Source organism: Felis catus, chromosome E2 (genome assembly GCF_018350175.1).
Source record: "Felis catus isolate Fca126 chromosome E2, F.catus_Fca126_mat1.0, whole genome shotgun sequence".
NCBI lineage: Eukaryota > Metazoa > Chordata > Mammalia > Carnivora > Felidae > Felis > Felis catus.
The window spans coordinates 47,316,539-47,333,490 of NC_058382.1; the positions used below are offsets into that span (position 1 = coordinate 47,316,539).

Consider the following 16,952-nt stretch of genomic DNA (forward strand, 5'->3'; position numbering starts at 1 on the left):
TAAACATTGCCACGAATTTTGTGTTTTTCTCTTAACAGTTCACCAGAGATTGTTTCATCAGTATACGTAAAGCCGCCCCTATGTTTTATTCATTTACTGTGTAGCATTCCTTTGGTCACATGTCTCATAATTTATAAAACCAGCTCCCTATTGATAGACATTGAGATTTTTTTCAGTCTTTCATTGTTAATAATACTATTATTAATATCCTTTTGTGTACATAATTTCACACATGTACAAGTATATCTACAACATGAATATCTGGAAAAGATGTGGTAAAATGTGCATGCATTCTTTTTTTTTTTTTTTCAACGTTTATTTATTTTTGGGACAGAGAGAGACAGAGCATGAACGGGGGAGGGGCAGAGAGAGAGGGAGACACAGAATTGGAAACAGGCTCCAGGCTCTGAGCCATCAGCCCAGAGCCCGACGCGGGGCTCGAACTCACGGACCGCGAGATCGTGACCTGGCTGAAGTCGGAGGCTTAACCAACTGCGCCACCCAGGCGCCCCTGTACATGCATTCTTAATTTAGAAAGATATTGCCAAAGGGTACCTGGGTGGCTCAATTGAGTGACTTTTTTTTTAATGTTTGTTTATTTCTGAGACAGACACAGAGCACGAGTGGGGGAGGGGCAGACACACACACACACACACACACACACACACACACACACACACACACACACAGAATCCAAAGCAGGCTCCAGGCTCCAAGCTGTCAGCACAGACCCCGACACGGGGCTCGAACTCACAAACCGTGAGATCATGACCTGAGCCGAAGTCGGTCGCTCAACCGACTGAGCCACCCAGGCACCCCCAGTGACTTTTTTTTTTTAATGTCTCTATGTCTGTATTTGTATGCTCAATCTTTCCTCTAGCCTCCTGAACCTATGAGATACTTTTTTTTTTTTTTAGTTAGTTAGTTAGTTAATTTTGAGAGAGAGTGTGAGCAGAGGAGGGGCAGAGAGAGAGGGAGGGAGAGAGATTGGATCCCAAGCAGGCTCTGCACTAGCAGTCGGATGCTTAACTGACTGAGCCATCCAGGCGCCCCAAGTGTCTGACTCTTGATTTCAGCTCAGGTCATGATCCCAGAGTCATAGGATTGAGCCCCACAATGGACTCTGCACAGAGCATGGAGCCTGCTTAAGACTGTCTCTCTCTTTCCTTCTCTCTCTCTCTCTCTCTCTCTCTCTCTCTCTCTCTCTCTTTTCCCCCCTCCTTCTGCCCCTCTCCCCTGCTCTCAAACTGTCTCTCTAAAATAAAAAAAAAAAAAAAAAAAAGAAAGTTATTGCCCCAGTCTTCTCCTTATTGTACCAGTTAACACTCCCATGAGCAATGTATGAGTCTGGCCACATCCCCAACAGTCCAGTGAAAATTGGTGTTTTCAAACAATACCCATAGCTCTGAAATAGAAGAAAGGCTTTGCAAGTGCCCTCATGAGAAAATGGAAGTCAAAACCAGAGTAAGGTACCATCTTCCACCTCTCATCTGGGCAGAATTTGCCTCTGCCCTTGCCCTGCTTCGTTCCATCCTCCCATATTGTTTTCAACCATAAATCAGTATTATTCCCCTGTTCAAAACCTCCCAGTAGATTGCTATCATACTTAAAATCCCAAACCCTTTCCAGAGCTTACAGAGGCCTGCCCAGCCTGGCCCACAGCTACATCTCCACTCCTATGCCCACCCCTCCTCCACTGTCCTTCAGCCATGCACACTTCTGTGCCCCCCCACACACCAACCCTGTTCTCAACTCAGGGCCTTGGAACGTGCCGCTACCCTGACAGATATTTGCACTGGGTGCTCCGAACGTTATTATGGTCTCTCTCACAAGCCACATCCTCAGAGAAACTTTCTCTAGTCATCCCTTGTAGACGAATAGTAGTGTTCCCTCCCCAGCCCCCTCTATCCCTCCTCCTACTTAATTTTTCTTCTTAGCACTATCATTACCTGAATACTGTTCGGTTCTTGTCTCTCTCCCTCCTCAAATGTGTGTTCTCTGTGGACAGGGACTCTCTTTCATCCAGTATGCTCCTGGCACCTAGAGCAGGACCTGCCATACGTGTGCACTCCATACATATCAGTTGAAGGAATGTATGAACGAACGAATGTCCTTTCCTAATCTCTGCCCAGTTTTCATTGGACTGCTTGATTTTGTTAGACTGTTTGGATATATGGGAATTTTTTGTTGGTGTTTGAGAGAGAATGACAGAAGGAAAGAGACAGAATCCCAAGCAGGCTCTGTGCTGTCAGTGTGGAGCCTGAGATGTGGCTCAAACCCATGAACCGTGAAATCACAACCTGAGCTGAAATCAAGAGTTGCACGCTTAACCGACTGAGTCACCCAGGTGCCCCGGGGGGGATCTTTTTATGTATTAAGAGCTTATAGGGGCGCCTGGGTGGCTCAGTCAGTTAAGCGTCCGACTTCGGCTCAGGTTGTGATCTTAGAGTTCATGGGTTTGAGTGCCGAATCAGGCTCTTTGTTCAGCACAGAGCCCATTTTAGATCCCCTGTCCCCCTCTCTCTGCCCCTCCCCTGCTTGCTCTCTCTGTCTCTCTCTGTCTCTCTCTCTCTCCAAATAAATCAATAAATAGTGAGCTTATACGGCTGTAGATCTAAATTTAGATTTTTATATAGAGAGGCGCCTGGGTGACTTAGTCGGTTAAGCAGCCGACTTCAGCTCAGGTCATGATCTCGCGGTCCATGAGTTCGAGCCCCGCGTCGGGCTCTGTGCTGACAGCTCAGAGCCTGGAGCCTGTTCCAGATTCTGTGTCTCCCTTTCTCTGACCCTCCCCCGTTCATGCTCTGTCTCTCTCTGTCTCAAAAATAAATAAACGTTAAAAAATTTTTTTAAATAGATATTTATATAGATAGAAACTATGAACTTACAAAGATTAATTCAGGGAACTGATATCTGTATGATGTTCTCTTCACACTCCTATCTCCCTGGGAGTATGGTATGCCTTTCCGCCCTCATCTTCCATGGATCCCTCATTAATAGTCCAAATCTCTTGTTAGGTTTATTTTATCTTTGTGTAGCTATTATGAGTGAGATATTTTATCTGTCTTTACCATTTAAGTAAATATTGTTTGGATGTATGAAGGCTGTTGATTTCTGTATATTAGCACCCAACCACCTTGCTGAGTTCTCTTTTTTCTTTATTTTAAAATATTCCAGTTAGTTAACATATAAGGTTATATTAGTTTCACGTATATGATACAGTGATTCCACAATTCCATACATTATCCGGTGGCTCTCCATTACCTTTTTGTAAGTAGTAGTTTTTCAGTTGATTCTTTTTCCCCAGCTTTACTGAGGTATAATTGACAAGTAAATTTGTATGTGTCCAAGGTACAATGTGATGTTTTGATATATGAATACATTGTAAAATATTTACCACAGTCAAGCTAATTAACATATTCATCATATCGCAAAGTTACGTGTTTTGCTTTTTTTTTTTTTAGATTTTATTTTTTTAAGTTTATTTATTTTGAGAGAGAGAGACAGTGAGTGGAGAAGGGACAGAGATAGAGGGAGGGAGAGAATTCCAAGCAGGCTCTGCACTGTCAGTGGGGAGCCTAACAGGGGCTTGAAGTCAGGAACCTGTGAGATCATGACCTGACCCAAAACCAAGAGTTGGATGCCTAACCAACTAAGCCACTCAGGTGCCTCTGAGATTTTTTTTTAAGTAATCTCTGTATTCAATGTGGGGCTCAAACCCACAACCCCAAGATCAAGAGTCACATGCTCCGACTGGGCCCGCCAGGTGCCCCAGTTTTGGTTTTGGTATGCTAAGAACACATAAAGATGTATTCTCTTAGCAACTTTCAAGTATACAATATAGTACTATTAACTATAATGATTATGCAGTACATGAGATCTCCAAATTTATTCATTTAAAAAAATTTTTTTAACGTTTATTTATTTTTGAGACAGAGAGAGACAGAGCATGAATAGAGGAGGGTGAGAGAGAGAGGGAGACACAGAATCTGAAACAGGCTCCAGGCTCTGAGCTGTCAGCACAGAGCCCGATGCGGGGCTTGAACTCACGAACTGTGAGATCATGACCTGAGCCGAAGTCAGACGCTTAACTGACTGAGCCACCCAGGAGCCCCCAAAATTATTCATTTTAAATAAAACTGAAAGTTTGTACACTTTGGCCAATATCTCCCCATTTTCCCTTCCCTCTCTCCAGCACCTGCTAACCATCATTTTACTCTCTGGTCTATGCATTTGACTTTTTTAGATTGCACATGTAAGTGAAATCATACAGTATTTATCTTTTTCCGTGTGGCTTATTCTGCCTTGCATAATGTCCTCCATATTCATCATGTGGTAGCAAATAATAAGATTTTCTTTGCGTGTGTCACATTTTCTTTATACAGTAACCCACTGACATACACCTAGATTGTTTCCAAATCTTGGCTATTATGAATAATGCTGCAATGAACATGGGAGTGCAAATATCTCTCCAAGATATTAACTTCATTTCCTTTCAATATATACCCAGGAGTGAGGTTGCTGGATCACATGGTAGTTCTGTTTTTAATTTTTTAAGGAACCCCATTCTGTTTTCATAATGATGACACCAATTTCCATTCCCAGCAGCCGTGCACAGAGTTCCCTTCTTCACACCTTCACCAACGCTCAGTATCTCATCTTCTAGATAAAAGCCCATCATGAGGTCCCTGAGTGGCTCAATTGGTTAAGCATCTGACTCTTGATCTCAGCTCAGGTCTTGAACTCAGGGTTGTAAGTTCAAGCTCTGCACTGGGCTCTGCACTGGGAGTGGAGCCTACTTATAAAAAAAAAAAAAAAAACAACATCTGAATAGGTCTGAGGTGATACTTCATTGTGGTTTTGGTTAGTGATTTTTACATATACTGTTAGCCACTTTTCTTCTTGATAAAAATGTATATTCAAGTCCTTTGCCCATTTAAAATTTTTTTTTAATGTTTATTTTTGTGTGAGAGAGAGAGCACAAGCAGGGGAGGAGCAGGGGGCAGCAGGACAGAGGATCTGAAGTAGGCTCCACGCTGACAGCAGAGAGACCCATGTGGGGCTTGAACTCACAAACCACAAGATCATGACCTGAGCCAAAGTCAAACGCTTAACTGGATGCTTAACTGACCGAGCCACCCAGGTGCCCCTGACCATTTTTTAATCAGTCATTTAAGTTTGTTTGTTTGGTATTTAGTTGTATGAGTTCCTTGTGTATTATGGTTATTGACCCCTTACCAGATACATAATTTGCAAATATTTCCTCCCATTTCATCGTGGTTTGGTGGTTTCCTTCACTGTGCAGGAACTTTTTAGTTTGTTGTAGTCCCTCTTGGTTTTGTTTTGTTTTGTTTTGTTTTTGCTTTTGATGTCCTAGTCAAAGAATTGCCAAGACCTGCATCAAGGAGCTTTGCCCCTGTTTTCTTCTAGGAGTTTACAGTTTCAGGTCTCAGAGTTAAGTTGGTAATACTTTTGGAATGGATTGTTGTATGTGGCATAAGAAAAGGGTCCAGTTTCATTCTTTGGCATATAGATACCCAGTTTTTCCAGAACCATTTGTTGAAGAGACCATCTTTTCCCTATTGTCTATACTTGGCACACTTGTCACAGATTCATTGGCTGTATGTGCATGAGGTGATTCTGGGCTCTCTGTTCAGTTCCTTCATTCTGTGTCTGTTTTATGTCAGTACCACACGATTTTGATTGCTATAGCTTTTATTTTTTTTATTTTTTTTTCCCTGGGAGAATTATTTTCCAAAGTGCTCATTTATTTTTTTTTCAATATATGAAATTTATTGTCAAAATGGTTTCCAAACAACACCCAGTGCTCATCCCAAAAGGTGCCCTCCTCAATACCCATCACCCACCCTCCCCTCCCTCCCACCCCCCATCAACCCTCAGTTCTCAGTTTTTAAGAGTCTCTTATGCTTTGGCTCTCTCCCACTCTAACCTCTTTTTTTTTTTCCTTCCCCTCCCCCATGGATTTCTGTTAAGTTTCCCAGGATATCCACATAAGAGTGAAAACATATGGTATCTGTCTTTCTCTTTTTGGCTTATTTCACTTAGCATCACACTCTCCAGTTCCATCCACGTTGCTACAAAGGGCCATATTTCGTTTTTCTCATTGCCTTGTAGTACTCCATTGTGTATATAAACCACAATTTCTTTATCCATTTATCAGTTGATGGACATTTAGGCTCTTTCCATAATTTGGCTATTGTTGAGAGTGCTGCTATAAACATTGGGGTACAAGTGCCCCTATGCATCAGTACTCCTGTGTCCCTTGGGTAAATTCCTAGCAGTGCTATTGCTGGGTCATAGGGTAGGTCTATTTTTAATTTTCTGAGGAACCTCCACACTGTTTTCCAGAGTGGCTGCACCAATTTGCATTCCCACCAACAGTGCAAGAGGGTTCCCATTTCTCCACATCCTCGCCAGCATCTATGGTCTCCTGATTTGTTCATTTTGGCCACTCTGACTGGTGTGAGGTGATATCTGAGTGTGGTTTTGATTTGTATTTCCCTGATACGGAGCGACGTTGAACATCTTTTCATGTCCCTCTTGGCCATCCGGATGTCTTCTTTAGAGAAGTGTCTATTCATGTTTTCTGCCCATTTCTTCACTGGGTTATTTGTTTTTCGGGTGTGGAGTTTGGTGAGCTCTTCATAGATTTTGGATACTAGCCCTTTGTCCGATATGTCATTTGCAAATATCTTTTCCTATTCCGTTGGTTGCTTTTTAGTTTTGTTGGTTGTTTCCTTTGCTGTGCAGAAGCTTTTTATCTTCATAAGGTCCCAGTAATTCATTTTTGCTTTTAATTCCCTTGCCTTTGGGGATGTGTCGAGTAAGAGATAGCTACGGCTGAGGTCAGAGAGGTCTTTTCCTGCTTTCTCCTCTAGGGTTTTGATGGTTTCCTGCCTCACATTCAGGTCCTTTATCCATTTTGAGTTTATTTTTGTGAATGGTGTGAGAAAGTGGTCTAGTTTCAATCTTCTGCATGTTGCTGTCCAGTTCTCTCAGCACCATTTGTTAAAGAGACCGTCTTTTTCCATTGGATGTTCTTTCCTGCTTTATCAAAGATTAGTTGGCCATACGTTTGTGGGTCTAGTTCTGGGGTTTCTATTCTATTCCATTGGTCTATGTGTCTGTTTTTGTGCCATGCTATAGCTTTTATACTGTAGTTTTACATTAGGAAATGTGATGCCTCCAGCTTTGCTTTCTTTCTCAAGATTCCTTTGGCTATTTGGCATATTTGGTGATTCCATATAAATTTTAGGATTATTTTTTCTATTTCTGTGAAAAGTGCTTTGAAATTTTGATAGGGATTACATTGAATTTGTAGATCACTTTGGGTAGTGCGGACATTTTAACAATAATCTTCCAATCCATAAACATGGGATATCTTTCCATTTTATTTGTCTTTTTCATTTCTTTCATCAGTGTCTTATACTTTGTATCTTTCAGTTTCTCAGTTGAATCTATTCCAAAGTATCTTATTATTTCTGATGTTCTTGTAAGTGAGATTGTTTTCTTGATTTCTTTTTCGGGTAGTTCATTGTGTAACCAAATGCAACTGATTTGTGTGTATTGATTTTATATCCTATAACTTTACTAAACTCATTTATAGGTTTTACAGGTTTGTATTTGTTTTTGTTTTGGTGGGATCTATATGATTTTCTTTGTATAAGATCATATTATCTTTAAACAGACAATTAAGTTTGTCCTTTCCTGTCTGGATTCTTTTCATTTCTTTTTCTCACCTAATTTCTTTGGCTAGGACTTCCTATAGTATGTTGAATAGAAGTGCAAGAGTAGGCACCCATGTCTTATTCTTGATCTTAGAGGAAAAGCTTTTAAGCTTTTTACAGTTATGATGTTAGCTTTGGGTTTGACATACATGGTCTTTATTATGTTGAGGTACATTGCTTCTATGCCTAATTTGGTGACAGTTTTTATCGCAAAAGGATGTTGAATTTTGTCAAACGCTCTTTCTGCATCTATTGAGATCATCACATGATTTTAATCCTTTATTCTGCTAATGTGGTATACCATGTTTATTGAATTGTTTATGTTGAATCATCCTTGCATCCCAGGGATAAATCCAATTTGGTTGCAATGTATGATTTTTTTGTAAGTAGGCTTCACATCCAGCGTGGCACCTAAAGTGGGGTTTGAACTCAAAACCCTGAGATCAAGGCCTGAGTGGAGATTAAGAATCAGACACTTAACTGACCAAGCTCCCCAGGTGCCCCGCAATGTATGTTTTATTTTTTTTAATGTATTTTTGAACTTCATGTGCTAGCATTTTGTTGAGGATATTTTTGCATTTGTGTTCATGAACAATATTGGCCTGTGATTTTCTTTTCCTGTAGGCTTTGGTATGAGGGCATTGTTGGCCTCATAAAGTGAATTTTGAACTGCTCCCTCCTCTTTAATTTTTTGGAAGAATTTGAAAAGGATTGATGTTAATTCTTTAAATGTTTGGTAGAGTTCATCCATGATGCTGTCTGGTCCTAGGTTTGTCTTTGTTGGGCGGTTTTTTGTTTTATGCTTCAATCTCCTTACTTGTTATTAGTCTGTTCAGATTTTTTGTTTCATCATTATTTAGTCTCGATAAGTTGTGTGTTTCTAGGGATTTATCCATTTCTTCCAAGTTGTCCAGTTTGTTGGCATACAGTTGTTCATAGTGTCTCTTGTAATCCTTTGTTTTTCTGTGATACCAATATTAATGTCTCCTCTTTCATTAATTTATTTATCTGAATCCTCTTTTTTCTTGGTCAGTCTAAAGGCTTGTCAGTTTTGTTTATCTTTCAAAAAAACATTGTTTTTTTTTGCTATTTTTCTAGTATTTATTTCATTTATTTCAGCTCTTTATTGTTTCCTTCCTTCTGCTAACCTTGGACTTAGTTTGTTCTTCTTTTACTAGTTCCTTGAAGACTTAAGTTAGCTTGTTTGTTTGAGATCTTTCCTTTTTCATAAAGTAGGTGTTTATTACTATAAATTTCCACTTTAGGACTGCTTTTGCTGTATCCCCTAAGTGTGGCATGACATTTTGTTGGAGAACAAGAAGCTGGAGGCACTGTAAGAATGTCCTGAAGGAAAGGGACAGAGCGGCAAGGAACTAAAAGCAGTTCCACTCCCAGGTGGAAAGCCATTGGGACTGCACGTTCTCTCCAGAAGGATATCATATGGGCACCAGGCCTGGGATAAGAATGTTTTGTCTGGCACCAGATGTACTCATGACCTGGTATGGAATACGCTGCAGGTGCAGGACCTGTCAGGATGCCAAATACTACGTTGTATGTGCTTGCTGTTATCAGACAATTTGCAAAAATAAAAGAGGCTTGAGCCAGGGGACCGCTGCTTCAGCTCCTGGACAGTCTCAGCCCCTGCTTTCCAATTCTCTCGTCATCACACCTTTAGGACCTCTCTACAACATTTATACTTCCATTTTTATTTGTCTCAAGGTACTTTATAATTTCCCTTTGATTTCTCATTTAATCCATTTGTTGTTCTGAACTGTATTGTTTAGTTTTGTGTATATGTGAATTTTCCAGTTTGCCTCATGTTATTGATTTCTAGTTTCATACCATTATGGTCAGAGAAGATACTTGATATACATGCTTTCAATCTTTAAATTTGTTAAGACTTGCTTTGTGGCCCCATTTAGGATGTATACTGGAGAATGTTCCATGTGCACTTGAGAAGAACAAGTATTCTGGTTGAATGGAGTGTTTTGAATAGATCTGTTTGGTCCTTTTGGTCCACAGTGGTAACTAGTCTGCTGTTGCCTTAATGATTTTCTGTCTAGATGATCTACCCATTGTTAAAAGTGGGTTGTTGAAGTCCCCTACTATTATTGTATTGCTGTCTATTTCTTCCTTCAGTTAAAATTTGCTTTAAATATTTAGGTGTTCCAATGTTGGGTGCATATATATTTATAATTGTTTTGTTCACTTTATGAAGTGAGCCCTTTATCATTTTATCACAAGTGACCTTCCTTGTCTGTTGTGCCCGAGTTTAAATGAAATTCTATTTTATCTGTTATAAGTTAGAGCTACTTCTGGTCTCTTTGGGTTACCATTTGCATGGAATATCTTTTTTCCACACCTTCATTTTCAACCTGTGGTGTGTACCTAAAACTAAAGTGAGTCTCTTATAGGCAGTATATTATTGGATCTTGTATTTTTACCAGACTCAATCATTCTGTCTTTTGACTGAAGAATTTATTCTCAACATTTAAAGGAATTATTGATAAGAACTTACTGTTGCCATTTTATTGTTTTCTGATTATTTCTCAGCTCCTTTGTTCCTTTTTCCCTCTCTTGCTACCTTCCTTTGTTATTTATTTTTTGTAGTGGTATGCTTTAATTCCCTTCCCTATATCTTTTTTTGTATCTATCTATATAGATTTTGCTTTATGGTTACCATTAGGTTTACATGAAACATCCTATAACCTGATAACAACTTATGTTCAATCACATACAAATACTCTATACTTTGGGGCACCTGGCAGGCTCAGTCAGTAGTGCATGCTACTCTTAATCTCAGGGTTGTGAGTTCAAGCCCCTGCTGGGCATAGAGATTACTTAAAAAATAAATAAAAATAAACAAGATTGTGCTGCCTGTATATTGGGGAAAAAAAGAAAGAAAAACCCTCTATACTTTTTCTTCTCCTTCCCCTGCGCTTTATGCAATTGATGTCACACTTCTTTTTATATTGTCATCCAGTAACCAATTATTGCAGTGGTAGTTATTTTTAATACTGTTGTCTTCTAACTTTTATACTAGGGATAAAAGTGATTTATAAACCATTATATTATTACCATATTCTGAATTAGACTATGTATTTACCTTGACCAGCGAGTTGTATACTTTCCTTTTGTTACATAGCATCATTTCCTTTCAACTTGAAGAATTCCCTCTAGCATTTCTTGTAAGACTGATCTGGTGGTGATGAGCTACCCTAATCTTGTGTGAGTCTCGGAATGGTTTTATCACTCCTTCACTTCCAAAGGACAGTTTTGTTGGGTTTAGTGGCTTTGGTTGTCAGTTTTTTGTTTTCTTTCAGCACTTTGAATATGTCATTCTGCTCCCTCTAGCCTGCAAGGTTTCTGCTAAGAAATCTGATAGACTGTGGGGGTTTCTTTGTGCGTGTAAAGTTATTTTTTCTCTTGCTGTTTTCAGAATTCTCAAGCTTTGAGTTTTAACAGTTTGATTATTATGTGTCTCAGGATAAGCTTCTTTGGGTTGATCTGACTTGGGGGGTCCTTTGAGCTTCATGTACCCACATGTTTATATCTTTAAGTTTTCATTTATTATTTCTTGAAATAAGTTTTCTGCCTCTTTCTCTCTCTCCTCTTTCTGGGGTTCCCATTATATGTATATTTGTTCTTTCCACAATGTCCAGAATTCTCATAGGCTTTCTTCATTCTTTGTCATCATTTTTCTTTTTGTTCCTTGAACTGGCTAATTTCAAATGACTTATCTTCAAATTTACTGATTCTTTCTTCTGTATGATCGTCTGATGTTGAAGCTTTGTATTGAATTTTTCATTTCTATTACTGTATTATTCAGCTCCAGAATTTGTTTAGTTCTCTTTTGTGGTTTCTACTTCTTTATTAAAATTACAATTTGGGGGGTACCTTGGTGGCTCAATTGGTTGAGCATCCAACTCTTGATTTCAGCTCAGGTCATGATTTCATGGTTCATGAGTTCGAGCCCTGCGTCAAGCTCTGCGCTGACAGTGCAGAGCTTGCTTGGGATTCTTTCTCCCCCTCTTGCTGTGCCTCCCCTGCTCACATGCACATGTGCTCTTTCTCTCTCAAAATAAACTTAAAATTACCATTTTGTTCATGCATTGTTTTCCTAATTTCATTTATTTGTTTTGTCATGTATTCCACTGAGTTTCTTTAAGATGATTATTTTGAATTCTTGTGAGGCAGTTCATAGATCTTCATTTCTTTGGAGTCATTCTTTGTGACCCATATAGCTTTGCATTGGTATTTGTGCACTTGAAAGAGCAAACACATTTTCCAGTCTTTCCAGACTGTTTTTGGCAAGTAAAGACCTTCTTCTGTCGTTTCCCAAGGCTAATGAGATTACCTCCAGAATCTCAGTTGAGTTGGGATGGAGCCATGTCTTGTGGCTATTGTTACATCTGCAATGGGGTCCACAATTTGTGGGCCTGTTACCAGAGGCTCAGGTGGGTGTGGATTCTACCTGGTCTCTGGGTGAACAGGACTTACTCCAGAACCTTGTTCACTAGCACTAGCACTGGGACAAGGGTCTGCTTCAGAGTTGGCATATGGCAAGCCTATTACCAGGTACAAGAATGAGTGTGGCTCCCACCAGATTCCTGGAAGGGTTCCTGCTGGGTCCCTGGGCAGGTGAGATGGGCCCTGGACTGTGGCTGAGAAGGACTGGAACCACCTCCCAGGGCTCTTCAGGATCCACAGCCAGGACCAGTGTCTACAGACCTGGTTCTGGAGGGATGGATGAGTGTGTCCCCCACCCGATCCCACAGTGGGCGGGACGGCTTCCTGACAATGGCTGGGATGGCCTGGAGCCAAGTTAGAAGGAAGTTTTAGGATCTAAACTCAGACATGGTTGCTAGGCTTGTCTCCAGGAGCATTAACGGGTGTGTCCCCCAGCAGGTCTCTGGACTGGCAGGACTGCTCATGTTCTACAGCCAGGAGGGGCTGGAGTCTAGTTGAGGGCCATTCCAGTGAGTTTGGTGAGTTTGTCTCCAGGAACCTTTGAACTGTGGCTGAGAGGGACTGGCACTGGGTCACAAGCTGTTTCATGGTCCACAGTCAGGACTGAGGTCTGCAGGCCTATTATCCAAGACACAGGCAGGAGTCTCCTGGTGCATGGTGCTGGTGGCAGGACCAAGACCGAAAGGTAATGTAGCCAAGTGCATAGGGGGACAAAACTATTTCTGAGTCTGTCGTCAGGACCACAGTTTGTGAGTCAGCCACCTGGGCACGGACCTGCCTTCTCAGAATGGCCTTTTGTCAGTCTTGGACTCCACTGGGGTTTCACAACTCCCTACCTTTGGATCCCAAGGCTCCCACAAACATACTTTTTTTCCTGAGAATGGTTGCCAAATTATTGTTTTTAAGAGCAGACGCAAGCAGAGGGCCTCCTGTTTCACCATCTTACTGACGGCTTTCAGTCATTTTCTTGTCCGGTTGCATTAGCAGAAATTCGAAATTCTGTTTTTTAAAATAGCAAAAAAGGGCATTTTCTGTTACTAATTTGAAGTATTTTTAAAAACAGTTTCTTGTACTCTTTCATTAGGATTTATTACTGATGGGAACTCCTTTCTTTTGGGCAGTGTTCTGCTTCATCACATTCACGTTCCTCGTGCCATACTTCTCCCAACTGGAGTATCTCCCCAAGAACAAGTGAAGCCATCTCACAAGATTAGGAGGATACAGAGAACTGTGGAGTCAACAGGGGCTCCCCTGATACGAACATCACAAAGTCAGACAGCATTTGGCATTATCAGGATCAAGAGATACTGGGTGGCTATCCTATCCAAGGGGAATTTGCCATTTACTCAGGAGGAGGGTATGTTGTGAGACTTGGAAGAAGTTCCAGTACTGCAGCCAGGTGAGCAAGGCTGAAGCCTGGAGGGATAACCAGGATGTGCACTTTTGTCCATTCTTAGGGCAATTAGGAATTAAGGACCCATTTGAGTAATTTCTACAGCCACTATAATGCTACTCTGTTGTCTCCTACACTTGTAATACTTTTTGGACTTTAAGGAAATGTATCTTTTAGTTTGAAAATTCCTTGTTCAACCTCAAACTGTAGGTATGTTTTGGTTTGGCAGTTTTCCCAAACTCATTTTTTTTTTCTCATCTGGAAAAACACCTACCAATTTCAATTCAGGTATCTCTAGTTTAGGCAAACTATAATCTTCAAATTTAAGAGTCATCATTGCCCTTTATGAACCATAATCATCCAGGATTCAAAGTTAAATTGCCAGAGATTTGTAGAATGGTTTTATATGTGTATGTGATAAAAATCTTTGTCATTATGTATGAAAAAGCTTAAATTATCTCTTCATTTAAGTTTACAGCAAGAATTTACTCAAAAAGAATGATGCTGGGGCGCCTGGGTGGCTCAGTCAGTTGAGCATCTGATTCAGGTCATGAATCCAAAGTCATGGGATCCAGCCCTGTGTCAGGCTCCACACTCCCTGCTTAAGAATCTCTCTCTCTCCCCTGCTCTCTCTCTCTCTAAAATTAAACAAAACAACAACGATGCCAACCAAATAATGACATTTCCACCCCTCTCAAACCTGAATAGCTGTTAAGATCAGCACTTAACATTTAGAAGTAGGAGTAGAGTAATAGGTGGTTGACGTAAAATTAATTCTACCCTAGATGTTAAATGCCAAATATGTTTTCTTGAACATTGAAGTTTGGTGTGAATACTATTATGAAAACCTTCATCTTTGTAGCTAAGTTTATATTAGTGTTAACTAACACTAGTGACAGTATGAACATTAGTAATAGTATTTAATAGGTAAACTAGATTTGGAGATGTAGCTTTGCATACTACTGGTACGAAGGTGATATTGGAGATGCCAGGGCATTTTTCTCCTTTGCAGGGTTGAATGGAGAAGGTAGCTTATAGCGTGCTTCTCCGTCTTCCCAGAGTTCTGCAGCATCTTGAACAGAGCCACTGGCTTGACCATTGCACCAAAAGCCTCTTTGTGCAAATTGTGGTCTTCACTGCTAATGTGAACCTGTTGTGTGCAGGGACCCTGATTTTGGAGTCCAACAACATGGGTATGAAGACCTCTTCTCCCCTCTCTCTCTGACCTGCGTATCACAGGAGAAGGCTCAGTTTCTTCATACCATTAAAAGACAAAGTTATCAGGGCACCTGGGTGGCTCAGTTGGTTGAGCGTCTGACTTCAGCTCAGATCATGATCTCACAGTTCGTGAGTTCGAGCCGTGCGTCGGGCTCTGTGCTGACAGCTCAGAGCCTGGAGCCGCTCATGCTGTCTCTTCCCCCACTCATGCTCTATCTCTCCTTCAAAAATAAATAAAAACATTAAACAAAAAAAGTTAAAGTTATTAAAAGTCAAATAGTTCAAGGCAAAAACTAGCAGTCCTCTCTTCTTCCCCACCTCATGGCCCTTCCCAGAGACAGCTCCTTCCTGCTTTTTAAACTGGTTCTTTGAAATTTAAAAATTAACATGATTAACTATTTCATGAACTTTTAGTTGTAGGTATTATCTATTTCTTTTTTCCTCTACTGATGAACATTTAACTTTCTTATATCCAATGCATATCCCTAACACACACATACACACCTTTTCTCTTTCCTTATCCCAATATAGTAATAATGAAAATAAATATTAAACTAACCATAAATTGTGACTATATAAATGATTTTTCAAAGATGAGCGATGTAACATATTAGTTAAATTTCTTTTCTTCTACAGCTTTTTCCTTAGAGTTTATAATTACCTCCCCCCTTTTTTTTTTCCATTTGGTTTTGCATGGATCTATCACTGAGTCATCTCCAAACTCCTCCAAAAGTAAAAATCTCATTCTGTTCAAAAAGTGTCAAGTAACCTTCATTTTAACCTTTAAAAGATAAAAGGACCTCTCTAGGGCCCTCCATCCTTTTGGTACAGTAAAGATTGGTTATCTTCTAGGTCTGCATTATAGCACTCACCCTGGAATCTCCCTAGGGATTATCTTGACCTCTCTCCTCTGCTGGATCTTTCTCCTGGATCCCATTTTTCCTCTGCTGCTGTACTTTATCATTTAAGCTAGAGCACATCATCCAGGAAATTACTGCAAGGGTGCAAAATTAGTAAAAAGGGTGCAAAAGTAGTAAATTTTTTGAAGCCTTCCATGTCTCAAAATGTTATTCTGCCATAACATTTGATGGCTAACAATTCTGGAAACAGTTGTCTTCACGGAATTTGAAAAGTATAGCTCCATTGCTTTCTAGCTTCTCAGGTTGTTGTTAAGATGTATAATGATGTTTGATGCCCCCAGCTCTCAAAAGTTTTTAGAATTTTCTCTCTTCAAGGTGAGTCTTTTAATCTGGAAATGTGTCCTTAAGCTCTGAGAAATTTTCTTACAGACTCCTATTAATTTCTTCTCTATTTTTCTCTGTTCTTTTTCTGGTATTCCTGGCATTTTGACATTGGAGTGACCAGACTGATCCTTTGATTTTCTTGGTTTTGCTTTTCCATCTTTTTTCTTCTAGTTTCTGGGAACTAAATTCAATAAATGGTTTGGAAATGGTTTAGAATTGAAGCATTCATCTTTATATTTCAATTTTTAAGAATTGTTTGCCCTTGTTTGTTTTTTTTTTTCATAGTGTCCTGTTCTTTTATGGATGCAGTATCCTCTGAACTGTGAGGATGTTACAGGGTTTGTTTCCTTTTCCTCCCCTGCTCCCTTTCTCTGATGCCTCCGAGCTTTATTTATTTATATAGTGATTTTACTAAAGTACAGAGACAGGAGGACCCTTGGGCAGAAAGAGCTGCCAAGCTTTTATTTTTTGATTTGTTGTTTTGTTTTGATCTCCAGTTTTCAGTGTAAGAGGTTCAAATATGTGGCCAGCTTTTCATATTGAAGAGGGGGACAGTAAAAAGCAAATAAATGCTATTTAGAAGTTATTTGCACATGGAAAGAGCTTGTCAACTGTTATCTAGGTCTATGGGACAGTTTTCACATAGAGGGACCCTCCAAACTCCTCCCTTGAGGATATAGGCTTGTTGGACCTCTCAGAGCCTGTGGAGAAAGGGGCCTGGGAAGCATCTCACCAAGCGGTATAAAAACTTTCTCTTAATTCTTTTCTAGTAGATCATACCTGGTGCCCCTGACTTCAGATTCTCTCTAGTTCAACATCAGTAGGAAATAAACCTTTAATTTTAGGGTGGTGGAAGGCAGGATGGGTAGCTAATACCTC

At 40.1% G+C, this 16,952-nt stretch overlaps 1 protein-coding gene across 1 annotated transcript in view; it reads left to right on the top strand.

Moving 5' to 3' along the window:
• PKD1L3 (polycystin 1 like 3, transient receptor potential channel interacting) overlaps nucleotides 1–16,952 on the top strand; it is an 84,511-nt gene that overhangs the window by 58,134 nt on the left and 9,425 nt on the right. The window contains 3 exon segments of the mRNA XM_045045855.1: nucleotides 12,269–12,389; nucleotides 14,671–14,804; nucleotides 16,571–16,578. Of these exon segments, the coding sequence (XP_044901790.1) occupies nucleotides 12,269–12,389; nucleotides 14,671–14,804; nucleotides 16,571–16,578 (263 nt within the window).